Source organism: Mustela nivalis, assembly GCF_964662115.1.
Source record: "Mustela nivalis genome assembly, chromosome: 8".
NCBI lineage: Eukaryota > Metazoa > Chordata > Mammalia > Carnivora > Mustelidae > Mustela > Mustela nivalis.
The window spans coordinates 26102454-26129337 of record NC_139027.1 but is presented as its reverse complement, the minus strand read 5'-3'; the positions used below and the strand labels follow the sequence as shown (position 1 = coordinate 26129337).

The 26884-nt window shown below is 46.6% G+C and overlaps 1 protein-coding gene across 7 annotated transcripts in view; it reads left to right on the top strand.

Moving 5' to 3' along the window:
* CRIM1 (cysteine rich transmembrane BMP regulator 1) overlaps positions 1–26563 on the top strand; it is a 189646-nt gene extending 163083 nt beyond the window's left edge. For 5 of the 7 annotated variants that reach the window (XM_082745319.1, XM_082745318.1, XM_082745322.1 and 2 more), the window contains 4 exons: positions 13343–13537; positions 19981–20103; positions 22606–22796; positions 24078–26563. In XM_082745319.1, the coding sequence (XP_082601445.1) occupies positions 13343–13537; positions 19981–20103; positions 22606–22796; positions 24078–24254 (686 nt within the window). In that variant the 3' untranslated portion in view covers positions 24255–26563. The remainder of the gene's footprint in view (positions 1–13342; positions 13538–19980; positions 20104–22605; positions 22797–24077) is intronic. The other 2 variants (XM_082745320.1, XM_082745317.1) reach the window with 1 other exon arrangement.
* Positions 26564–26884: the final 321 nt, after the last annotated feature.

Here is a 26884-nt window from a genome sequence, read left to right as displayed (position 1 = left end):
GAAAATATTTGAGGTCAGATATTTAAAGTCCTATTTGTTGGCTGGAAATTTCTGAGTCAGTGCATCTTTTTGACTTAAGAAAAACTTTTGCCAAGGGTCAGTTCTTTTTGGATGCTAGTCTGTTGTTTGTGTCTGCGTGTGTGTGTTTATACATGAGTTCTGAGATGATATGTTATGAAAGTCTATATATACAAGTTAAAAAATACCTACGTATGATGTGAACAAAGTTAAGATTACTCTCATTATATGTTTCTCAGTATCTATTAAGTGTCTTTAAGTATCTCTATCTTCAAGGGTCTGTGAAAATGAGTTCTGTTATGGATGGTACCTGACCATACCTCCTTCTGTTTAGGGGTTAGGTATTTTTTATATTTATTATATATGTCTTAATATTTGAAGTAGAGTTCTCAGGTAGAGTCAGGCTGGCTTGGCACACTCCGTTGGTTGTGATGGTACGATTCTGTTTCCTCTCTCTTGTGACCTTCAACTAGAAAATGATTAATAAAGAATGTCCTTAGTAGGGCGGTGTCTACGATTTCTGTTGAGTCAGTCTGTTAGACACCATTTTTGTTTAGATGTATGTGTATGATTATGCTAATTTGTTTAGGTATCTTTTCTTAGCGATTACAAATATAAATAGTATTTCTGTGGAACATCTGTTGATCAGATGAATATTTACCTCAGCCCAGGAGTCAAACATAGCAAATATTTAATCCCGCATCTCTGAGACATACAACCCATAGAATTAAAGGTTGTACATTCTTAAGCCGTAATGTTACGAGACTGGCATCTCTGTTGCAGCATTTTTCACAGCTGTTTCTCCAGTGTGTTTTCTTTTTTTTTTCTTTCTTTCTTTTTTTTTTTTTTTTTTTTTTTTAGATTTTATTTATTTATTTATTTGACAGAGATCACAAGTAGGCAGAGAGGCAGGCAAAGAGAGAGGAGGAAGCAGACTCCCTGCTGAGCAGAGAACCCGACATGGGGCTCGATCCCAGGACCCTGGGATCATGACCTGAGCCGAAGGCAGAGACTTTAACCCACTGAGCCACCCAGGCGCCTCTCCAGTGTGTTTTCTTAAATACTTCTGTGTTTCGGAAAGAGAGCTTAAACTTTGGAGCCAAAGGGCTTAGGTCCCATCTCTGGCATATGCTAGCTTTATGTCTCGGGGCTGCAGTATGACTCTAGCTCAGTTTCCCCATCTGTCCCTGAGATGGAGACAGTAATGTTCTCTGCTTCGCTAAAGTGAAGTGAAGTAAAATGAAGTGACATGATGCCCATATGTGACTGTGCTTAGTCAACACACTGTGAACACTCAGCGCCGTTCAGTGACCGCTGTTCCAGCATGGGGTGCATCTGATGTGGGTAACGTGCCAAATAGGTCCTGGTATCACTCTTCAAATGGAGCACCTACCTCTCTGCAAGAGGAAGGCCTGGGTAGAGCCTCCCAGTGATGACCTAGTGAAGGACAAGAATATTTTAGGCAACGCTTCCGTGGCGCACCTCGCCCCGCTCACGCTTGGCTTAAACAGCCCAGCACTGGCTGAGTGGCCGGACTGTGATCCAGGTGGAGGCAGCATGCTTTCCAAGCCTGGAGTGCCGCTGGGTTGGGGCAGCACCCCGCCCTCAAGCCTCCCTGTCCTTTCTTGCCTCTGGACATAGCCGTGGGAGAGAGCATGGAGCTCTTTTCATTTCTGTTTACTTTGAGAGGCTAGTCCCACTTGGGAAGTCCGTGAGCTTACAGTCCACCATGATTCCTACAGAGCAGGTGGCATCTGCTACCAGGGGCACTGGCATCAGGAAGAACCCCGGTGTGCTTCCTGAACATTCTGCAGAGCTCTGGGTTCCTGAGGTCCCAGCATGGCAATCTGGGTGGTCCCAGATAGCGCTGAAGTAATTTAAGCGGAAGGGAAGGGAGAGGGAGCTGGATGTGCTGTTTAAAGGGTAAAAGACTACAAACACTCTGGTTGTCATGCTCTGTGCTAACTTTGGAATGGGTCTCAAGTTGTCGCAACAGAAATAAACGGTGTTTGATTTCAGTCTGTTTAGGTCTTACCCTGCACCCTGGGAAGCACCCTGTCCTGCTCACTCCATATGCTGCTTTCTCTTCGCCCCTCCGTGTCCCAGCTGTGTAAACAGAAATCCCAGTATGCCTCGGAGTGGCATCGCCCTTACCGGGGCTCCAGCACACAGTCTTATTAGAAAGAGGTCTCTTGCACAGACCCCAAGCACATGCCTTTCACCTCTTATTTCGGTCCAAGAGACCAACCCCAATTTTGCACTCTAATGGGGGCGGGGAAGAGCCCCCTACAAAAGGGCTACGTTTCTGATGAGGGCACATAATCAGAACTAACATTAGCCGGTGGACCCTGGTGGGGCACTCCTGACCCCACGAAGGCCGTGACAATAAGAACCTTCTCTGAGAAGTCCAGTGGTTTCCACTTCAGGGTTTTCTTGACAGGATTCTGAACTATTCCACATAGATGGCTTCCCTCATGTCCTAAAGCAAGCGTGCTGTTTTCCTTAGCTAGGCCATCTTCATCTTTCACTGCTCCCGCTCGCCTTTTAGACTACATTATGTATTTTCCCTGTATAATGTCCATAAAGGATTGTCAGCCTTGTAAGAGATGGGACCTCCGTTAAAGTTGAAAATGGAGTATTCCCCTGAACCTCCATCCATGAAGTGCGTACTTGACCCATAACAGATGGCTAATGCACGGATTAAGTCCCCTTGCTGAGAGATTCTGTCCTCTTTGTGCACACCGGAAATCAGCCAGAAGTCCCTGTGGTTACCAAGTTTGGTGAGATTTCTGTTCCTGGAGCTCAGGAAAGTTTATAATTTTTTCTAGTGACTTTATTACCTATTTTTTCCAGTATGTTGAAGAAACCTGAAAGGTTCTTTTGGCTATTAAAATACACCTAGATTCCCACCCCAAGAAATAGAGTAAAATAAAGCACAAATGGACTTGCAAGAAAGGTCTTAAAATGGTGCTCAGATCCACTTTCCAAGTGTTTGAGACATTATACAGAGGTAGGGGTTGGCCCACATGGCAGTAGGTTTTCTCTTTTTATAAAAATGAAGTAACAGCAGATGTTTATTAGAAGCTAGGAGTAATAAGGAACTCAGGTTTCGAATTGAATCAATAAATATTTTTTGCATTTTTAGCCAAAAAGCTTTAATCATTTGCAACAGATATTAGAGCTGTGTGCCTTATTGAAATCGTTTGTGCACCCTCCGATTTCAGCAAGACTCCAGTCGAGTTCTGCTGTTCCATTCGTCCCCAGTCAGGAAAGGCCCAGTGGGCCAGCCTGGTGAAAATCAGTCTTCATCTGTGCCTGTGAGTCTGGGCACCTCTTGTTTCCTGCAAATTATTTGCTCATACTCCTTCTCCGCTGCTGTTTCTGTTTGTCTCCTGTTGACGTAAGCAGAAATAAAGCTGGTTTCTCAAACAAGAGGCACATACATTCGATTTCTTCTCCAGACATAGAGTTTGTGCCCAGCATGTGCCCGACTTTGGGATACAGAAATGAGGGTGAGATCACAGGCCAGGGATTTGAGTATTTTACCCGTTAAAAGAAGATAAAATAGAATGGTAGCATTTTGTTCCTTTGTGGCAGTTAGAGAAAGATCACTGCAGTGCGGTGTTAAAGTTACAAGCGAACATTTTTGAAGGCACTTTCCCTACACTTCCCAGAGTCCGCTGCTTCACTGGTGATTCTTGGTCACCTTTTTCACCCCCTTTTTGTGAATTCCCTGTCACCCGTAGTATACCTCGTACCTTCTCTCACCTGCCTGAGGGATCTCTCACTAATGCTACTGTCAGTGCTTCAGAGTTAGGAAACCAAATCGAAATGAAACGTTAGCAGGGCCTATAGTTTGCACAGTTTTCCAAAACCTTCAGCACGTCTGCCTGGGCCTGGGGTCCTGTAGAGCTGGTGAGATCTCCCGATCCAGGAGCCTCTCCCTGGAGGCAGAGGCCTCACTGGCCTCGGGCCTCACTGTGTCTCCAGTGTTGGGGACCGAGCTGTCACAGCGATGCGTAGCAAAGACAGGCCTCCCGCTCCACTCCTATGGTGGATTATTTTGTGGTGGGACTTACTCTGAGAATAAGAGCTGCATTTAGTTTCTTGGCCTCTGGGATTCCAGAGGAGATTACCTTTCAGGACTCTAAGTAGTACCGGGGAGCTTGGAAAGAACGGAGGCTGTGTCGAAAGCTGCCTACCTTCCTCCCAGGAAGTGGCTCCCACACCACGACTCTGGCCTCCTGACCACCACAGTCGGAGTGAGAACCTGAAGCATCTCTACAGGACAGTTGTCTCCGGGCAGCACCGAAGAGTCCAGCTCTAGCATGGGCTCGTGTGGATCTTCGTTTTCAGATCCTTCCGCGGAGGAAAGGGGGGAACGTCTGGAGCTGCCTCCTTTTCAGGGTCTGATGTGCATCCCTCACCCTGGCCGATTCAGAGCAAGGCCTGAGCCCCACCACATCAGTGATTCTGAAACACTGAATTGGATCTTCATAGATGAAGAAACCACCACAGCTGTGGAGTCTGTGGTTTCCCCAGCTGTTAATTAGTTTTATGGTATAATTAGTAAAATAGCTCAAGAGTAACAGCAAAGTTCAACTTTAACAGCATCTTAATACTTCTTCTCTTTAAGTAAGAGGGCAAAGTTTAAACGATTAGAAAAGTCGCCTTGAGAGGAGTTAACATTTCAAGGCCTCTTTATGAACCAGAATCAGGGAAAACAAAAACACCCAAGTTCTCCAGATTCCACCACTGAAGGACATGGCACACTTTAACCCGAGTCCTACACGGTGCCTTATAATGTTGCTTATATTTGAATCCAAAGACTACAAGACATGTCTGTGCGCTCCAAGTTAGATAGCCCCATGGAAGGAGCCATCACACATGAGTGTGTCCCCACACACGGTGTCCTATCCATCCTACAGCCGGGACTTGGTTTCTGAAGGAGGTCAAAAGTCAATTCAAGCCTGGTCTGATGGATGAGAGAGGCCTGAGCTGAGGAAACCAAATACCAAAGCTGATCTAAACCAAGGAGTGGCCATAAAATAGTAACTATCTTCACTGCATGTGTCAAAATTTGGCTCTGGGCGCCTCTGCAAAAGGAAAATTCCAAAGCCGTGTGAAGCAAGGGCAGTATCGTTGGAATACATTTATAGCCGTCTACAGTGACTGCTCAGAAGAAGGGGATCACATTTGTTTGGATATAGAACTCCTGATGTGTTTGTCCTAAAAATAAACCTCATTATATTAGTGTGATACCTCATGTTTTTCTTGGAACATTCTCCTCTAATCCTCTTCTTCCGAGAGATGTTAAAGAGAGATTTGCCTAAGAAAGACTGTGAGTCCTCAACAACCACTTCATTATCTGTGTTCCTTCATAGGACTGTGCCAGACGTATGTTTCAGTCCCTTGAAGGGTAAATTACCTTTGAAGATGAAAACCTTAAGCCCCAACATATACAAGGGGCAGGAACTCTAAGGCCCATTTTTTTTTTTAGAGTTCGTGAGTAATCACATGTTCATTTGTGTGGCACCGGGAAGTGGCCCTCCCTGAGGTTACCCTGCTGGGTACAGGTGGACAGAAGGTATGTGGGGACTGTGGAGCCAACCCACGTTGGTTCCCATCCTGGCCTTGCCACCTTTTAGCCATGCATCTTGGGCAAGTCACGTAATCCCCCCTGCCTCGGTTTGCTGTGGAACGGGGGTAATACTCTGTCCCACTGGGCTGTAGAGATCCACTAGAACCGACTCCTAGAACTCACTTAGCACAGTGGCCAGTACAGCACGTGGGAGTTCCTGTTATTGGGTATCAACGAATAAAAATAATGTCATTGTCAGTGTAAACAAACCAGCTGGAGTGATAAATAGAACAGTCAGGCGGTCCAGCCTACTCTACATCCGGATATAAACCACAAAGACCACTTTTAGTTGGATGTTCCTGAGTCTCCATTTCTACATCATCTTCAGCCAGAGTGCTTAAAATACTTTCATACGTATTTCCAGACTCTGCTTCTTCCCACGGAAGATGACAGTGACTTCATTATTTAGAACCTCACATCGTATAGAACGGCCACCTTGTCTCCCTGTAGACCAGGTCATTTCTTAAACTTTTGACAGTTTTCTCAAATTGACCCAACTGTACCGTGGAAGGCGGTGGCTTAACCTGGCACAAAAAGTGTGTGAGAGCTAGGGGACACCGAAATCCATCAGACAGCCCAAGGAGCTCCATGGTTTCAGGCCTCTGTTTAGATCTTTGCCTTTCAGGTAAAATTCAGTCAAAAGCAGAAATATTTTTGTAAAGCCTCATTAACCAAACTCTGATGAACGAATCTGGGCCACATTGCAGCCACTCTGGAAAGGGTTCGGGCTTTCCAAAAACCAAGAATCCTCCATTTATTTCACATGAAAGTTCAGTAGTCTTAACGTGTGGCTTTGTTTTAAAGCACCTTTGAAGAAACACAACTTGATCATTATGAAGCGTATTGATATGGTGGTTCAAACTGATCAGAGGTGAAGATACCATAGAAAACACTCCCTCTAAGCAATGGAAGGGAAGCACTGCTCTGTCACGGTCTCTGAAACGGATCTCCTCAGGGATTGAAGGCCGCATCCCAGACCTGCCGGTCCTGACGTATTACACCTGTAGCTAACGTGCCCCCCCACACACAGCAGCATATTGGAACCAGCTTGGCCCTCCTGAGGGTGTTGTGTACTTTCCAGAGAGGCCCTGGCACATTGGAGACCACATGAAGAGGGTTCTGTGTGTTCTGGGATGGAAGGAAGGGAGCCACTGGGTCGCGCTTAGCGTAGAGAACTCGAGCCTTGCAGGCAGGTGGAGCCAAGGGGTTATGTGGGCTCCGCCACATACTGATTTGGTTACATCAGCTTCCTTCCCCTCTGCAAACCTGCGTCTCCCCAAGAGGAGCATAGACTGCCCTCCCTCTTAGGGTGTCTGTGAGGCTGAATGGAACTGAGTTCCTTAGCCCCACGGATGCTCACCGGGTGCTCTTCAGTTCTTCAGTCAGTTCTTCAGTTCCTCTGTCAGAACCTTCTGGTGTTTCTCTGGTGTCTCTGCAGTTTGTCTCCTCTGAGCTCCAGTCTTTAAGAAGGTCAGCTGTGGGGGTGCCTGGGTAGCTCAGTGGGTTGAGCCTCTGCCTTCGGCTCAGGTCATGATCCTGGGGTCCAGGGATTGAGCCCCGTGTTGGGCCTGCTTTCTCTCTGCCTGCCTCTCTGCCTACTTGTGATCTCTCTGTCAAATAAATAAATAAAATCTTTTGTGGAGAAAAAAAAAAAGGTCAGCTGTGAGAATGCTGCCTGGTGTCATTCAGTTCTTAGGTCTCGGAGCCTCGCTGAGCTCTGCACCATGAACTTCAGCATCGGCTCGGAGTTTTGTGCAGACCTTGAGGTCCCTCAGTCCTGCAACCAAGTGCCTTTTTACGAGGTCTTTTTTGAGGCACTGGTCCCCTTTCCATTCTCTGGCACCTCCAAGGAGAAACTCATTCTTTGAGGCAGTGCTACCAACCAACATTTGACTGGTATCTATTTCTGTGCCCTACCCACCCTCCCCGCCCCCAGTTTTTTTTTCACAGTTTTATTGAGAAATAATCCACATACATCACTGTATACGTTTAAGGCATACAGGGGTGCCTGGGTGGCACAGACAGTTAAACACCAGCTCTTGGTTTCGGCTCAGGTCATGATCTCAGGGTCGTGAGGTCAAGCCCCTGTTGGGAAGCCCCTGTTAGTGTGGAATCTGCCTCAGCCTCTCTCCCGCCCGGCCCTCGCTCGGGCACTTGTGCACACGTGCATTCTCTCTCTGTCTCACGGTCTCTTTCTCTCTCAAATAAATAATATTTTTAAAAGTAAGTTTAAGGTAGATGGTTTGAGTTCCATGCACTGTGACGGGAATACTGCCATCGGGTAGTTAACATCTGCCATCTCCTTGTGATGAGCACTCTTTAGAATGTATTCTGTTAACAGCCTTGCTGTCTGTCCCACAGCAGTGTTCGCTGCAGTTATCACGTCGCCTTCACATCCCTGCGACTTACTCATCTCGTAACTAGACGTTTGTATCTTTCGACCACCTTCCTCCAGTTCCCCCCCCACCTCAGGCAACCACAATTTTCATCTCTTTTTCTATGAGTTTGGTGTGTGCTTGTTGAGATGCCACATTTCAGTGTAGTGTTTGTCTTTTTCTGTTTCACTTAGCCTAATACCTTCAAGGTCTGTCCATGTTGTCACAAATGGTGAGGATTTTTTTTTTTTTTTTTCGTTTTTATGGCTGAATGATATTCCAGCCCTATGTATAAAACATGGCTGCTTTGTCCATCCGTCCATCAGCGGATACTTAGGTTGTTTCCATGTCTGGGCTGTTGTAAATAATGCTGCCGTGAACGTGCACTACCCCACCCCTCCCCTGGTTTTTTAAACCTTCCTGATCTCAAGTTGAAATGAACTTAGTTGAAAATGACCTTGAAGGCAAGATGCTTCTGCGATAATCTGTGATGAGCAGAGTTTAAGTGGAATAGACATAAACCTGTCACAGTACCTGGAAATTCCATCCATGTCTTCAGCCTACTCAATGGCCTTATTGGGACCATGGAAGCCCCCGGACGTGGGACCCATCTGGCTCACCCTCCAAGCGACCGTGTGGGGCATGGCGCAGTGTCTCCTGTGGGGAGCTCCCCAGAGAATGCAGCTCAGTCTTCCTTGCCGTCACATGGCTACTTTGAATGCCTAAGTACTTTGAATTCTTACTTGAATTTGAATTTACTTTGAATTCTTCATTGAATTTAGAAAAAGATGTATTTTTGTAACAAAATCAAATAAGGAACTTCAGTTCCCCCCAATATATAGTCCGAGTTCTTGGTCCATCTCCAAGTCATTCAGAGTCATTACTCTCTTATGTCCTTTTATAAATATTTTAGAAATTATCTCCTGCAGTTGCTGAGTCAGCAATTACATGAACACAATTTTATGCTGTAGCTCAGAGTTTAATCTTTGGTGTTTCTTTCCTGGTTTAGTCTTCTTACAGTCCGCTCATTCTCCAGAGCTGAGCCGCTAGCATTCAGAAAGCACCACAGCACATGGCCAGGTGCTCCCTTGTGTGTGTGTGTGTGTGTGTGTGTGTGTGTGTGTGTGTGAGAGAGAGAGAGAGAGAGAGAGAGAGATTTCCATTTTATTGCTGCCTCCTTATCAAAAGTAACTGACATTCATTACGGTAAAAAAAGTGAAGAGAAAAACCAGTTCTAACAGTTACTATCAACATTTTCTTTCTAGACAGTTTTTAATTTTCCTCTTTACGTGTTGGAGCTTGTACTATGTACTGTGGAGCTTGTACTATATGTGATGCATTTTAATAACTGCCCAGTATTCTCTCCTGTCATCCCATTCAGTCATTTAAACATTTCTCTTATTGTTAGATACAGATTTCCCCCCGAACTTCTTGCTGTTGTAAAGAACACTGTGATGAACCTCCACCAGAAAATGCTTACTTTAGGTCTTTTCTGATTATTTCTTTGGAATAGAGTCCTAGAAGAAGTATTGGCTCAGTGGGGCATGAAGTCCGTCGAGTCACAGGAAGGGTTCCGCCAGTCAGGCCGCTGACCCCACACAATCCACCACTTTCCTGCCCGAAGCTCCCAGTGACTCAAGTTTGTCCTCTTTGACCTTGTTCCTCACATCGGCTCTGTCCTAGCGGCAGCTTCCTGGTTGGGTCACACAGAGAGGCCTCAGAGTGGGAGGCTCGATTGCTGCACTAAAAAATCAATCACTAATCACTGGAATATTGAGGAGTTCGATAAGGCCTGACCGGGTCCCTTACAAACTCCCCATGCATTGCGAAGCAGTGAAATGACTCACCTGTTGGAGTGGCCTCTGCCCGGTCTCCCGTGTAGGAAGGGCTGTCCTTCAGGTGTCCTCTTCCTCAGTATCCATATCCTCACAGCTGCTTCTCCGATTTCTCAGATCTCTCCTTGCCCGTCTGACTGCATGCATGCTGCCCTAACCTGACCCACGTCACATCCCCATGAACAGGATCCTCAACGTCCTTTCCCCATCTGGTCCTCCGTGCTGCCCTTTTCCAGAACTCTCTTTTTACCATTAAAGCTGCTGAGGCCCCTCCTCTCCTCTACAGGAAGGAATCTCAAGATGTCTGTTGTTACTCAAGGCCCCTTACCATCCGACCCCAGCTTCACCTCAGGCCATGGTGCGTGTGTGTGTGCGCATGTACACGTGCGCAAACACACACACACACACACACACAATTACACAGCCTGACACCCTCACTGCCCTTCCATCGTGGCAAGCTGTTGGACACCCCGTCTTCCGCTGGGAATGCCCTCCCTTTGGCTGCTTTGCCTTCTGCTCATCCCTCCAAGTGAAGGGAGAACATTGAGTCTAGAGTCATGCCTTCCCCCATTCCCTGGCAGTTAGTTGCTTTGCCCTCTGTGTTAAATTCACAGGAGCAGTGGTTGCTGCGGTGTTCTGTAGAGAGGTGTTCGGTCCCCAAGCCTGTTCCACCACGACTCTGCAGTCCTCTGGGTCAGGGTCATAGTCCTGCCTTCCTTCCCACTGATGAGAAGAGTTTGTAGAATCAGTGAACGAACATCTTCATAATGTTTAACATATTGTGATTATTCTTAATATCAATGTAATTTTTCACAGATGATTTTAGCTTCATAAATATGAGTAGCATTAATCAATTAAATATCTTAAGATGTGTCTTTGCCTAGATCCTAAGGAAATACACACCAGTGCTTGGGCTTGACTCAACCCCCTTTTTATGAAGTCCCCATCCTTCCTAAGTTCATGCCTGGAGTTCATTCCCTTGATCCTTTTCTCTGAGAGGACTGGCCAAGACATATTTGGGAGGAAAAGCATGGCAGAAAGTGCTGGACAAGATAGGAAAGGAGTTTAACCTTTTTTCTAAGGTCCTTGCACAGTTGTCCATTTGTCAAGTTTTATGCCATGATATTGGTCCATCATAGGGGCTATTACAAGGTTTATGTAAAATATCATCAGTGATACTGCTTTATGAAGAGATGCTTCCTTTCATAAAGAAGTCTCTGCATAACAGACTCTAGATTTGATGGCCCATCTAATATCCTCAATGTAAAGTTGGCTGGAGGTCAAAGTATTACTTGAATTGGGTTCATTAAATGATTCTACTGAGCCGTTCGACATGTGCATTTGAGAGATCTTAATGAAGTGGCCTCCCCTGAGGATTCTAGGCTAGCAGAAACTTCTATCGTGGGTTTGGTTCAGAAGCCTCCAGTTAAGTTTTTAAGCTTAACTGTCAGTGCACCAGAAAACTTTCTGTGGAACATTGAGAAAGACAGCACAGTGTGTTTTTTCATAGATAAGGAGAAAGCATTTCTGTTTACAACTAGAACTTCCTGTGATTACTCAGTATCCCCTGTTGAACTCAGGCAGCAGTACTGAGAGAAACTGTGAAGAAATGTTGAGAAACAGAGAGATTGTGCATTCTAACACTTGACATAGATTCCTTCCCACACCTGCTTACAGAATTCTGCAGTGGACTGAGACACAGCTATTGGAAATACGACATACTGGAGTAATAGGACATTATCGGCACCATTCAGTAAGGGGCATGTGCTTGAGTAATTGGTCAGGAGAGAACAGGGACACCAAAAACAGATGAGAACATTTCTGTCTGCAAGCCTCCTCTGGAGAAGCTCAGTAGGAAGCTTTGAGCGGGGTCTCTGCAGACAGCAGCTTCTAGCCACCTTGAAGCATGTGGCTCCGAGTGGGGGTTGCTCGGAGAACATGGCACGTGATGCCCACACGTTTCTCCTTGCTCCCACGGGCATCCTGGGCTCCATCCATTGTGGGCAATAAACACTGCGTTCGTTAGAGCCTCCCAGGAGCCTTCCAGACGGAAAGAACCCTGAACCACTAATATCACTCCTTTCCCAAGGAACATTCCTTCCAGATTCCTTTGTAGTTTTTTTAATTGTTAGTGACCAGTGGTCAGCAGAGGTGCCTTTAGAATCTGAACATAAAATTTCCCCAGGCTAGCAGGGGTCATCCAGTTACTGGCCTGTCCAGTGATGAGGAAGTGCTCGCCACCGTTTCCCCATTGGTCTGCCCCATCTCTGCTGGGCACTGAGGCCTCACTCTGAGCCACCATTCTTGAGCTCTGAGGAGAAGGACTGGCTATAAAATGTGACCTGTCATATAGTTCACCTGTCAGGTAAACTAGGAGGTGGCATTGAGTCCAAAAGAAATGTGACCTGTCACATAGTTTACCTGTCAGGTAAACTAGGAGGTGGCATTGAGTCCAAAAGAAAGGACCTTTCTAGAGAAAAATTGCGAGAGGGAGGAAATGACGATAAGAGAGACTAGAGAATAAAGAGCAGAGGGTTTTAAGCTGTAAATTCTCACACACAGAAATAGCTCCTAAAAATACATCGTCAGGGCACCTGGGTGGCTCAGTCGATTAAAAGGCCAACTCTTGGTTTCGGTCCAGGTCATGATCTTGCTGTCTGAGCTCGAACCCCACTTAATGTCAGGCTCCGCGCTCAGGACAAAATCTGCTTCAGAGTCTCTCTCTCCCTCCCCCCACTCGCTCTCTCGGTCTCTCTCTAAAATAAAATCTTAAAAAATAGAAATTATATATATATATACATATATATATAGTTATCAAAAACCATGGTCTGCTGGAAAAATGGACCAAACTGAAATGAGGTGGTTTCTACAGCAGAAATGCCTTTGTTGACAAAAGGGAAATGCATCCAGCATCCCTGAAGAAAGAAGTGGTTGTGCGGCCCTGGTGCCCCCCACTGACACCCCCTCGTTCCCGGTGACGCACCACGGTCATTCCTTAGCACTCCGCTGAATCGTTTACAAAAACATTAACTGAAAGTAGGAACTTCAGGAAACGTCTCCATAAATAGACTCAGCAGGACTTCTTTATGTCCTTCCACATAAAACCTCTAAACGTGTCTCTGTTTGTATTTGGGGTTGTTTCATGTAGTGTGTCCACCAGCCACCAGTGTGACTGAATTTGATTTTCTGCAGTGACGATACAGGGACCCTTGCCCAGTGGGTCCCATTCCCACCCGGCTGTAGCCGTCACTGCCCTGCATTGGTCTCCAGTGGCCACAGGGTGAGCGCCCAAGCTTGTCCCGAGCTGGGGAAAATGGACATGGGGACCTCAGGACGCAGACATCTCACCAGATCCCAAAGTCCTGCTGTGCGTCGTGTCTCTACAGAGCTGCTCCCCTTTCTGTCTCGAGAGTCCCGAGACACTGCGCTCGGTCCCATCACGCGACTCCATCCTGTGCTGTTCTTTCCCCTAGAAGACACGATTCCAAAGAAGGCGGTATGCCACTTCAGTGGGAAGGCCTACGCGGACGAGGAGCGCTGGGACATTGACAGCTGCACGCACTGCTACTGCCTGCAGGGCCAGACCCTCTGCTCCACCGTCAGCTGCCCCCCTCTGCCCTGCGTCGAGCCCATCAACGTGGAAGGAAGCTGCTGCCCGATGTGCCCAGGTATCTCAGCCGGCGTTCCCAGGCCGTGGCGCTGACCTCGCAAGGGCCCGGCCGAGGCATCCCCACGTGGAGACAGGGGGCCGGGGTGGGGGTAGCTCGAGAGTGACATCAGGGTGAGTGCCTGGTCGAGGTTCCCTGCTAGAATTGCTCTGGTTCTTCCCATGAGCAGTCTCTACACACTAGTGGCAGCACAGCTTCAGGGCCATAACAGACTCTTAAGGACACCCATCCTGTCTGGGTGGCACGTGTCGCTGCGTGCTGGACCAGCCTGGTGAAAACGGCCCGAGGTCGGACGCAGTAGGGAATCGCTTCACAGCCAGTGCAGGGTGAAATACATCAGAAGCAGAGCGAAAGAGCTGCGTGTCAAGGATCAGCCCTGATCCCGGCAGTAGCCAGCCTGTCCTGGGCCGCCTGCTCAGCCCTCTGCCCAGCACCCGTCTCTGCCCACAGAGACTCCACCCAGCAGCCAAGGAACCCCATGCCTGTGCTGCCCCCCACATCCACCCTTCATATCCACTAGCAGCCCACCTCCAGGTCTTAAACCTCAGCCCCCACAGCGGCCCAGATCCCCCCAGGCCTTTTTCCTTCCACGTCTAGGTCTCATGCCCTAGTCCTAGCCCTCGGCGGCACAGGCTGCTGGCGGCATTCCAGAACCCCGGCCCTACACACACAGACTCCACCTGCCATCCAGACCGCAGGGCGCCTGCACTCTAAGAGGGGGTCGGGGTTCCTTTCCATCTTCACCTTGGTTTTTGTGTTTCCTTGCTGCATCATCAGAGAATCCAGTTCCGTGCGGTGCAGGGAGCTAGGAGTCTGCTAGTAAACGGGACAGTTAAGCTCCGAGAGTTGCACTGTCTGCACTCATTCACCTTTTGTTCAGGAGTTGTGCAGACTAGCCCCAACTGAAGGCTGGGAGATTCTGCCCGCTCAGGAGGCTAAGCCCGTTCCAGAGCCTTCCCTTGGGTTCTGTTCCTGCTTGTCTTGTGGGCCTCGTGTATGTGTAGATGGTGTAGATGGAGAGGCAGGTTTGTTCTGCTGGCTCTTCACTCTGTACCTGGCAGAAAGAAAATCCTTGAGGGTCACGCAAAGCAGAGCGAGGACGAATGTTTGTCTCCTGGGAACTGGTTTGTCTGCTCCACACCACCTGTGTCTCACAGGCTCCATCCCCGTCTTCCCACGAAGATGCTTCTGAGGTACAAATGCCGAGACTTGATCTTGTATGTTCAGCATCGATTCCCTTCATGCCCACTGGGCTCCTGCCTGTCCAAGGGGCTGCAGAGAATTCAGCAAAGCTCCGTCCACATGGAGCTCACACTGTCCTGGGGAGGGACAGGCAGAAAACAAGCAGAGCGCAGCCAGTCAGGGGGCAAAGGGGAAGGGACGGGTGGTTTTGTCTGAACAGGTGACATTTAGGAGACCCAGAAGAAGGGAGGACTCCCAGGGCAGAGGCAGACCCCTCTGGGTGGAGATGGGGCAGAGCCCTGGGCTGGGACCGCACTGTGCGTGTTGAAGGACAGCCGGGAGCCCTGTGTGGTTGGGGCCCGGACAGGAGGGTCAGGCGAGCAGAGGCCACGGGGAGCTGCCGTGTGCGGTCTCTCTGTGGTGGCAGGATTTTACAGAGGGGGAGGGGGAGGGGTGGGTCTTAAGCAAAGGAGGGAAGCTGTGTGGCTTCCCCTTCAGAGGCTGCCTCCTGTGCTGGGTGGAGCGCGGACCGCGGGGCTGGGGTCGTGGGCGGCCAGAGTGGAAGCCAAGAGCAACCGGAGGCTCCCCAGTAACGCGGGCGAGAGCCGGTCGTGGCTCTGGAGGTGGGAGAAGCGGTCGGGCTGGGATTCTGTTGTGAGGGGAGACTCCATCAGATTTGAGAAGTGAGGCGAGAGGAGAGAGAAGCCGCAGGTGGCTGGAATGGGCGTGGGCCGCAGCGTGGGCTGCAGCGCGGACTGGCGGCGGTGCGGCGGCCGGTTCGGGCGGTGTGACTGAGAGGCCTCCGCTGTCCGTCCAGGTCGGAGCGCGAGCGACGGTCCGTGTGCAGTCCGGGGTGCAGGGGTGACGGGGAGTGCATCTGTCCATTAGACAGGGGCCGGCCTCAAGTGCTTCGAACGCTCTGGGACTGGATGGCAAGATCCCCCAGCGAGTGAGTGTGGTGGAGGAGGGCCGCCAGGACTGCGCCCAGAGACCCGCCAGCTTTGGGAGACCGGACCGGGGAGAAGGACCAGGCAGGGGGAAGAGGAGACGCAGCCGGAGCCCGGGCGCTGGGACCTGGAAGCCGGGGGCACCTGGGGCAGGGGCGCGGTTAGGGCCTCACAGGAGCCGCGGAGACTGACCGCTGTCATCTAGCATTGTCCTAATCGCCCTGACCGGAGCCGTTTCAGCGCAGTGGTAGAGGCTAAGTCGAATGAAAGTGGTTTCAAAAGAGGAGAGGAGGGTGGATTGGAGACATGGGTCATCAGCCCTGTTACACGGCTCATAAGTGACACTGCTGTCAGGGGAGTGGCCTCGCAGGCTTCGCCAGGACTTGAGGTGGACCTTGCAGGACAGGTGGGTCCCCATTATTGGAGTGAAATGAAGAGTGTAGACTCCGTCCTTTGTGTGGAGTGGGGAGGCTCATTTTTTAGGTGAATGATGTGGTCAGAAAGGTGCTTTGGGAGAATTAATAGTTGATGTGTAGGAGGGACTAAAGCAGGGGGAGACGAGAGGCCAAGACAGCCATAACTCACATCTCAGACATCGCAGGTGTGTGACAACAAGGCCCCACATCCAGGCGACATTGCTGTGAGAGGCACTCTCCTTGGTTTGAGACTAAGAAAGGAGAGAGTGCATATGTAACATCCTTGTTCATTATGAGAGATTGCTCCAGTGACTTCTCGGGGTTTACTGTTGGATTGAAATTTAATTTCTGTAACTCCCTTTTCTACACCTGATGTACTATTGATGAATCCCTTCTCCGTCTTCTCTCGAAGCAAACTTTGCAGTCAGTCTAGCTTGGCCCCCTGGCATCGGATGAAGTGCGTCCTTCCGGAAGTTGGGTTCCCACCCTGCTCTCTCCCTGGCTCACTGTGTCGTCTTAGTCCGGGACCTTCACCGACGTGCCAGGCTTCCATTCCTCATATAGGTAGCTCCTGCTACCTCGCGTTGCCCTCTGCACTTATCCACTAGCGATCTGGGTAGCCTCACCCTTTACAAAGCACTTCCCCCCTCTGCTGTCTTAGGATATGAGGACAAAACCTGTGAGCCGGTCAGTGCTTGCGCCGTCCTACAGAAGAAACCGAGGCTCAGGGAAGTTAAGTGAATTATCAGAAGTCATGCCAGCAGTTGGCAGACCTAGGAGTCCTTTCTGGTCCTCAGTTGACTGCAGGTTCCATCTCCCAAGACATGATGCCTCGGCTTATGAGCCCCGAGCATCCTGCCCCTTATTCCAGGAAACGACATCTTCAGGAAGGCGGCTCTTAAAAGTGGCCAGGTATCTCTGAAAGTGAAGTATATCCCCAGTAAGTGGCCTTGGGTTCCTCTGAAGTTGAGAACATATTTGACCGCAGCTGTGGGTCTTCACTGTAACCACGTGCCCGTGATCCACATGGCCTGGCCAGCTGCGGGTTTGTGTGTGCAGTGCCAGCAGCGGTCAGGGCTCTGACAGTAAGGGCCAGAAGAGCTGTACGTGAGAGTACGGGTCAGACCCAGGCCTTGGCCGTCGAAGCCCTGTCTAGGCAGGGAAGTAGAGTAGCATTTTGTTTGTCCAAGTTGTTTTTTGGTCAAAAAAAGACAGCATCCCTTGTAAGTTCACATTGAAGGGAAATGACCCTCTCCCTTGGGCGTGAGGGCTCCACGCTAAAGCTCTGAGTGTTTTGTGATAAAGAAGGCGGCATGGGTCGACTTTAATCCAAGCCGTACAGAGGTGAGGGGAGCAGACCAGCACCAAGGGCAGGCTGTGAGCCGCCCAGCGGTGAGAGGCCGAGGGCAAGACTGGTCTTACTCCGGGCTGCCTCCCCAAAATGTGGACCAGCGGAGCACACAGGAAGTATTTGTGGACAGGGCCGATATAATTAACCCCCCGAGGGGACCTCCTCCCTGATCCAGGGCACACCCTTCTACCTTTCCCACTGCTGCCAAGCTGAACCTTCCTCAGCACCTGTGGGAGGAGGACTCACCTGTGCATTCTGCTGTTTGTGGGGTTTCCCTTGCAGTCTGCACGTGTGCGGAGAGGCGGTAGGACGATTTCAAGCTGCTTCTCTGCTGCTCTCATCCCGGAAAACCTTCTGAGGTGAAGCGGAACCGATCCCCGCCCTCCGCGGGGGTTTGGCTGCTTAGCCATCGACACTGCCAGGTTGTGGCTGGAGTAGAGCTCACTTTGGCCTTTCTGCTGAGCTCCCTGACACCAGTTTGGGGCGGGGGGGCTGTTGTGACAGGAAAGGTCAGGGCTGCGTGGACCCACAGGGGAGGTGCTCAGAGGTGCTATGGCATGGAAAGATGTCACCTAAATGTCAAGGTCACTTTTCTTTCCAGACTCTTCGGGAAATTCCTGTCACAGAATCAGGGTTTGTCAGTGGGGAAACTAAATGCCATGCTTACCCACCCACCCCAGAATCACCCACCGCAGGTCTACGGAGTCATGACCCGTGAGAATCAGCACATTTTATAAGCTCTTCGGGTGATTCAGAGAGGACGGAGAAGTCTGAGACTCACTGGTGGCACTCCATCCCCTGCTTCTGTAAATAATACTGCATTGTCAGTAAATTCTCTTTAATTCTAGAGTTTTCAGGTATCCCTCTGAAACTCTTAAGTAACTAGGCCTTGCCGTGTCTGAGATGCCAAACCCCGAGCACTTGAAAATCTCTGCATAGCCTCTGGCTCCCCAAAAACTTAACTGCTAATAGCCTCCTGTTAACCAGGAGCCTTACCAGTATCATGAAGAGTCGATTAACACATACTTTGTAGTTCTATGTGTTATATACTCTATTCTTACAACAGAGTAAGCTTTGAGAAAAGAGAATAGCAAAAAAAAATCGTAAGGAAAGAAAAAATTACAGTACTGTACTGATAAAGTGTACTTATAACTAGACCCACACAGTTGAGACCCGTTTGTTCAAGGTCAGCCATAGTCAAGTAAGAAAGCAGAAGACTCGGGGACAAAGGCCAAAATAACTTTATTCTTGGGGCAGCAGAAGACCCGAGCAGTGGCGTCACAGAACTGGATTTGAATCCCAGGTCTGCTGGTTCCTGGATGCGTCATCTTGGGCAGTTCATTTACCCTTTCTTCCCGGGCAGACACTCTGTTAACACACAGCCGACGCAGAGCAAATCCTCTCTTCCCTGTCATTTCCCCTTCTCAGTACCTCATTTTACGGTTTATTCTTGAAGGGCAGGGAACTATGGGATAGAGAGCAGTAACTGGAAGCAGAGGATTGTTGGTTCTATTTCTCTAAAACTTCTCTAACTTGTACTGTATGTATTTTATTTTGGTCTCAGTTGGGCTACTAGTGAATATTTAGCATTACCAATGTTGAGTAACCTTATGAAAGTGAGTTTAATAATATGGCAGGATCTGGCTAAAAGGAGCATATGACTGATGCAGACTTTTGTGTCACCTTTTGAAAATAGGGGTTCTCAAGAATTTTCTTTAAAATGTTGTTAATCAGATGGATAAGGAATATATAAATACATTTGTTAGGAGCCAAAGAAAGCTCTGAACTTTTTCACCTGGTCCCTTTTTAAACTTAGCTTTAAAAAGAAAAAAACCCTGATATTTGGGATTAAGAATATTGTTCTTCTTAGATGGTCTTGTTTCATGTTCACATCTTATAGATCAAAGTGCCCACATGATTGGGTTAGATAATGGAACTATATTTGTTAGAGATCATCTTCTAGTCCACATGGTTCCAGTAGTGACAAAGCAGAAGTTTCATCCTCAAGCCGGGCCACACCTGGTCAGGTCTGCCTACAGTCTGTTCCCATCGAGGGGAAGTGACTGGCGGGGAACTGGCCAAGAAATACACAAAGAGTGAAAGATGCTTTTACTTTTTCACTCATAATTATGACATATTTTACATAAATGATTCGACATTCATGGATGAGAGAGAAACTGTTATTAAGGTATAGTATTTAGCTGATAAAATCCCTTCCACTTCAGCCAGTCCCTGTCAGCTTGCACAAAACTCTAGGGCCAACACCATTTAACATGACAAAGCAGAGTTCTGACCCTGGTGGGGAAGAAAACTTTCTTTTCCATTTTTACATGGTTAAAAGACCTGTTTCCCATGCTTGCAAAGGGAAACTGTTTGTCTTTATGTTTACTCTCCAGAAGTAAAGATATAAATGCAGAAACCGGGTCTTTCATTTCCCAGGGCATAGTGTACTGAGTTGACTGTACCATCCATTTGGAGTGAGGAAACGGAAGTCAACAGTAAGTAGCTTCTCCATCATTTCTTATGAAAAATGTCCCTTTCTTTTAGAGATGTATGTCCCAGAACCAACCAATATACCCATTGAGAAAACCAATCACCGTGGAGAGATTGACCTGGAGGTCCCATTGTGGCCTACACCCAGTGAAAATGACATCATCCATCTCCCCAGAGGTGAGTGCCCAAGTCAGCTGAGATCTCTGTAATCCTACATATGGTCTTTTTTTTTTTTCTTTAACTTCCTTTGGGTATCTTGTTAAATGGCAAGCCAAAGTAAATTCAAAAAATGACTCCAGGGAAGACCTGCTTGGCTATAGCATATTTAACCCAAAATAGTACAGTAAGTCTGCAGGTAACTGGGTATAATGCCTCCTTCTGGCTTCACATGCTCAAGAGACTTGGTGATGATGGAAAGAAAGATGTTCCTTGTCCTAAGAGCCTGGTATCTGGAATTTCTAAGACAGCTCTCATATTTGTACATATGTAAGCAGAGGAATAGTAAATTATTCAGTCCCTGTGGACTCTGGAGTAAGCATTTGTGCATTAGGTTACCCTCTGCTTCTAGATTGTTCTTATTCCATCAGAGTTGTTTATTACATGTGCTGATTTTTCCACTCATCAGCTTTATTTCATGCTTTTTTTTCCCCCCAAGCTCTGCCCTTTTAGTTGTGTATAACAAGCACGTTATTCTGTCTCTCAGTAGTTATGTGATAAGGCAAGGCAGGGTTCCTGTCAATATTGCCCTCTCTTTAAAAGTAGACCTCTTGATCAAGAGTATAAACCTGCTCTTAGCCATGACTCAGCACAGCCTCCTGTCTATTCCAAGGACATTCTCAAAATCATTGCTAGTCCATTTCTATATCCTATCTTTTAGGAGAAGCGGTGTCCATTGCTTGAGAGATTAGTGGTCTGTTGTTACTCTAGATATTCTGCAGGCTGTGCTTCTTTAGCTCAGGCCAGGTAACCAGAGAGCCCAACTCCTGGACTCAGTGTTTTAGCTACTTGCATAATGGCTGGGACTGAATTGTGCTTTATCATTACATTTACATTCATTCAATCGATCGATATTAGTGCCTGCTCTGTGCCACACACAATTGTAGATGCTGGGCTTTCGTCATAAGAACAGCCTTATTTACTGCGATGTATTGAGGACCTGCGCTCACTCAGCTTATGCTTACGGAGCATCTCCGCTACAGAGTCCCTGAGGAGATCATTTCCTCAGGTGTCAGTAGCAGGCAAATTTATACTTGTCCTGAGCAAGATTTTTTTTTAATGTTGAAGACACTATAATCTTGTTCATGATACTTGTTTCCACTTTTGCTTTGGCTGCAGTAAGCCCAAAGCTCAATGTTATGGCCTGCTTTTTGCAACAAAACAGAACTTACACACTGGACTGAATTTTGTAAATAGACTTGAACTGAAGCTTCCTTTTCCTTTCACTAAGTTTTCCCTAATTTACTTTTCAATTTTCTTGTATAACATATATTCCCAAAACCATTTGCTGTTATCATTTGGAATGCAGTAAGGCAAAAATTCATTCCTTTATTCATTGTGTATTTAAAACCTGAATTCATCAATAAGATGTTATTTTTAACCTTTGGCATTTGTCTTGATGCTGATAAATATGAGGGTTTACTACCATCTGCACTAGATAGAATGACCAGGAAGGTCCTCTTCTTTCCATCCCCAGTTATTAACCCCAAACCACCCCCCATACACATAGGAAGAAGCATATTAACAGATTAATAAGCATATTAACTCTGATTTTTAAACCACAGTCTTAATATCACAGAGCTGTGCTACGATGAGCTGAGTTTCCAGAACATTTTAAAAGCAATTATTTTTGATGGTGTAATTCCTGCATCTTTCACTAACCTGGTCTTTGATGCATTTAGACAACCTGACCACAGTAGTTTATTTGAAAGAAAATAAAAGGAAGGAAACTTCCAGGGCATTCTCCTGATTGGTATAGTTAACCTTGTGATCTCTGCAATATTTATGGCAAGAACGATGATTTAAAGGAACATAAACATGTGCATTCATAAAAATAAAATTAAATGTTGTCCCCTGTGCAGTATATTAACTAAGGCAGGAAAATAATCTAATAGGCCTAGTGAGTTTTCAGTAGGTTTATGAAAAGGGAGGCATTTTTGCTTAAAGCTCAGTAAACTGGAATATCAACCAAAAGACCAAACTCTTGATTCTGGCTTAGTTTTACTATTACATTAGTAGTTAGTCTTGACTGTTACTCAGGTGAATCTAAGAAGGTACTTTGTCCTAGTCTCCTATTTGCTGGTAAGCAGGGAGCTAATAAGCTAATGTTTCTGCTCCCAAATCTTACAGAAGACCAAATAGGTTAATGTTAATCAGACACTTTTCAGTAATCTAGTTTTAGTCCATTTATACGGTCTACATAGCAATTTTATTTTCTTGGCTAGCAAGAACCAGCTTTATCCTGCCCAGTTATTAACCTTCTCGCCCTGGTATTTCCCGTCTCCCATCCATCCCTGAGAGCTCTGCCCTCTCCTGAGAGCTCCTTGGGTCATTACATTTGAATCGTGTAGCCTGAAAGCACTGGGAAGAAATGAAACCAAGTCCTCGATCTCCACTTGCAGTGTAACTAAAGTAATCCTTGAAAAATCTTGCTTAAGTAATAAATACTTTTTTTTCTTCTAGACATGGGTCACCTGCAGGCCGATTACAGAGATAACAACAGGCTGCATCCAAGCAGAGATTCTTCACTGGACTCCATTGCCTTGGTTGTGGTTCCCATAGCAATTATCCTCTCTGTTATCATAGTCCTCCTGTACATCAATCAGAAGAAACAGTGGATGCCACTGCTTTGCTGGTATCGAACACCAACTAAGGTACCGTCCCGAAAAAGTCTGTCTCCTGAGTGACCAAACTGGGAAGGCTTACATGCTTACATTTCCTTAAATTGCTCGATGTCTTTTGTGTTAGCCCGTGAAAATTTTGTGGTCTTCATGGCCTCAAATGCATGGCACGCTGGAGCCATCCATTACAGAGTCCTTGCCGGGGGCTGCAGCCCGCACTGGGTGGTTCCCCGTCCTCCACTGGTTAATGAATCCTGACCTCCCACACGTCCCGGTCCTGGATTTACAATTTCAAAAAAACATACTTCTGCATTGATCCCTAAGTCATTATTTATATTGTAAATTAAAACTTGAATTTCTCAGTGCTCTGTCAGCTTAGAATCGGGAAAGAAATCCTAGAGAGAGGGTGCCAGCACTCGGGCAAGAGCCACAAGACCCAGTGTCCTGAGCATGTCCAGAACTCCAAAGGGAAAGGAGACGTACCCAGGGTAACCCCCCGGGGGAGAGGTGGCAGAAGACTCTGGAAAGGCTAAGATAACACTCGAAAAGGCAGAGAGAGAAAATATTTCTATTTCACATTGAGAAAGAAAGAACATGTATTTGTTGTCAAATAAGCCTATTTTAAAAGCCAAGGAAGTTTATGTTCATTAAAGGGAGGAAGTCATGACTCCCAACCATAAGTCTACGTTTCACATTTAGGTTTTTTTCTTTAAAAATAAATCCTATACCCTTAAGAATTGAAAACAGCTTGAATAAGTATTTTAATCCAGTTTACCATCTAGATAATTCGTCCATATAAAACTCCCGTCAGATGCTTCTCTGGCCTCTGATTTTCTTTCAAGAAATACACTTTGGGCACCACCTTTACTGGGTACCTGCGGGTCAGGACGTGGGGGCTGGGCAAGACCCAGTCCCCAGGACACAAAGCTGGGAAAAGAGACCAGCTCGTAACATGCACGGCCTGGCTGGCTACTGACCTGGGCCGGGCTCTCTGGTGACTCCCACTCCTCCTTCAGCCCTTACCGCACATTAAGGATTTGAAAATAGTCCGTGACTTCCCCAGTCTCTTTTCTCAGTTCCTTCATCTACTCCCGTTGACCTAATTTATTGACAGTTCACTTGCAGACACAGTTTGTGAGGCAGGACCCCTTACAAAACGACCGCTCGCGCCAGAACAGAGTGTAGACGGCCCGTCCAGTCTGCCCGCTGGTATCCTGCGAAGCGATCACCTCATTTGAGTTGGGACTGCATTTGTTAACTTAGGATACATAAAAGAGCTAATTCTTTGTGGTTTTCCCTCCTCTCATTAAATAGCCTTCTTCCTTAAATAATCAGCTGGTGTCTGTGGACTGCAAGAAAGGAAACAGAGTCCCGGTGGACAGTTCACAGAGAATGCTAAGAATCGCTGAACCGGACGCAAGATTCAGTGGCTTCTACAGCATGCAAAAACAGAACCACCTACAGGCGGACAATTTCTACCAGACAGTGTGAAGACAGGCGACGTGGCTGAGGGTTTGAGAGACAGAAAACGACTAAATCTGCTTTTAAGAGTAAACTAGAATTCGTGCACTTGCTTAGTGGATCGTTTCGGATTGTGACTTGATGTACAGCGCTGAGAACTCCCCGGGATGGGCTCTGTCTACAGCAGTGTGCAGAACAAAGCATTCCCACTTTTCCTCAAGATAACTGACCAAGCGTTTTCTTAGAACCAAAGTTTTCAAAGTTGCGAAGATATATTTGCTTGTAATATAGCTGTAGAGATATTTGGGGGTGGGGACAGTGAGTTCAGTGGGGGAGATGGGTTGGGCGGGTGGCGTTAGGAAGGCAGATTGGTCAGCTGAGCTCGGGGGTGGGGGAAGAAATCCAGTTAAAATAAAAGCAATTGAGTGGCCCAGAGGAGCTTTTTTTGCCTCTTGCTCTGAAGACTGCACTGGTTGCTTCAAAGCTCGGGCCAAGTGAGCGGGAAACAAAGGCCTTGTGATCCAGCTGCCATGGTCACCTTAGGACTGCAGACGAGCGCACCAGCACCTGTCGCTAGCCATCCCCGGGCGAAAGCCATGAGTTTCTTTTCTATACAGTCACGCTGCAGTGGGCAGTAAGGAAGCAGGAGAAATGCGCTGCCGCGTTTCTCTGATGCGGGTTGTTACAGAGATAGTTAAAACTTTTTGCTGCTTTTTGTTTTCTTGCAAGCAATCAGCCAGTTCCTAGCAGAGTCAGCGAGTGAACAAGACCTAGGTCATTTCTTGATGTGAGCACTGGAGCTTTTCTTACCACAGTGTGGCAGGAACGAGGGAGGGGCGAAGGACCCCAGGTATTTCCAGGGGCTGTACTCCATTGTCTGTCGTGGCTTTGTTCTCTTGTTGGGTGTTCATAGTTTTTGTTGAAGCTCTAGCTTAAGAAGAAACTTTTTTTAAAAAGGACTGTTTGGGGATTTTTGTTTTCCTTATTATATACTGATTCTACAAAATAGAAACTACTTCATTTTAATTGTATATTATTCAAGCACCTTTGTTGAAGCTCAAAAAAAAATATGCCTCCTTAAACTTTAGCAATTATAGGAATATTTATGTAACTATCTTATGCTTCAAAAAAACAAAAGTATTTGTGTGCGTGTGTATATAATATATATATGCATATATATTTATACACATACAATTTATGTTTTCCTGTTGAATGTATTTTTATGAGATTTTAACCAGAACAAAGACAAACAGGCATTCCATATCAATGCTTTTGATCACCTACAAATTTTTATGAACACAAAATCTCATTCTACCTGCAGTTTAATTGGGAAGAAAGATGTGTGTGGTGAGTGTGTGTGAGTGTGAGTGTGTGTACACACACGCCTTTTGCAGTCAGCATCACACGTGCTATGGAGAAGGTATTCCTTTACTAAAATCTTCCTCATTCAGATATGCTTTCTGTTGGTTTTCAGTTTGCTCACGGCCAGAAACACTGATGGCAGTTTATCTGCGTCACTAATCAGCTCCTGGATTTTTTTTTTCTTCAAACAACTGTTTGAAACAACTACTGGAATATTGTCCATAATAAGCTGGAAGTTTGTTGTAGTTTGCCTCAAATAGAACTGACTGTATACTATAGTGTTAACTTTTCAAACAGCTCTTAGCACTTTTATACTAATTACCCATTTGTGCATTGATTTTTCTTTTTAAAATGCTTGTTGTGAAAGACACAGATACCCAGTATGCTTAATGTGAAAAGAAAATGTGTTCTGTTTTGTAAAGGAACTTTCAAGTATTGTTGTAAATACTTGGACAGAGGTTGCTGAACTTTAAAAAAAAATTAATTTATTATTATAATGACCTAATTTATTAATCTGAAGATTAACCATTTTTTTTTGTCTTAGAATATCAAAAGGAAAAGAAAAAGGTGTTCTAGCTGTTTGCATCAAAGGAAAAAAGAAGATTTATTATCAAGGGGCAATATTTTTATCTATTTCCAAAATTAAATTTGTTAATGATACGATGTTACCAAAATAGATTTACATCAGCCTGATTAGTATAAAATTTTGTTGACAATTAATCCATTCCTGGCATAAAAAATCTCTATCAAAAAATTGTAAATGCTTGCTTTTTGTTTTTTCAATCATGGCCATATTATGAAAATACTAACAGGATATAGGATGAGGTGTAAATTTTTTTATTATTATTTTAAAGATATGATTTATCCTGAGTGCTGTATCTATTACTCTTTTACTTTGGTTCCTGTTGTGCTCTTGTAAAAGAAAAACAAATATAATTTCCTGAAGAATAAAATAGATATATGGCACTTGGAGTGCACTGGGGGTCCTACGGTTTATTTTGTTTTCCTCAAACCACAAGCCATGAGGGAATTATTTGCAGCTGGGTTCTTGACAACAAATCAACACTTTGAATCTCAATCACAGAAAGGACTAGCAGTCCTTGTGTGTTAAGGTTATCGGTCTGACAACGACCCTGCAGCTCTGGGGCTGCTCTTAGAGGGCAGGCCTTGCCCTGCAAATCCTTGTAAAAAATCCTGTGTCGGGAGAGATGGCACTTCAGTGCTGCTCTTAGACTTAAAACCTACCTGACCTGTCCTCAGTGACAAACCAGAAACCTGCGCAGCCTCTCCTCACTGGT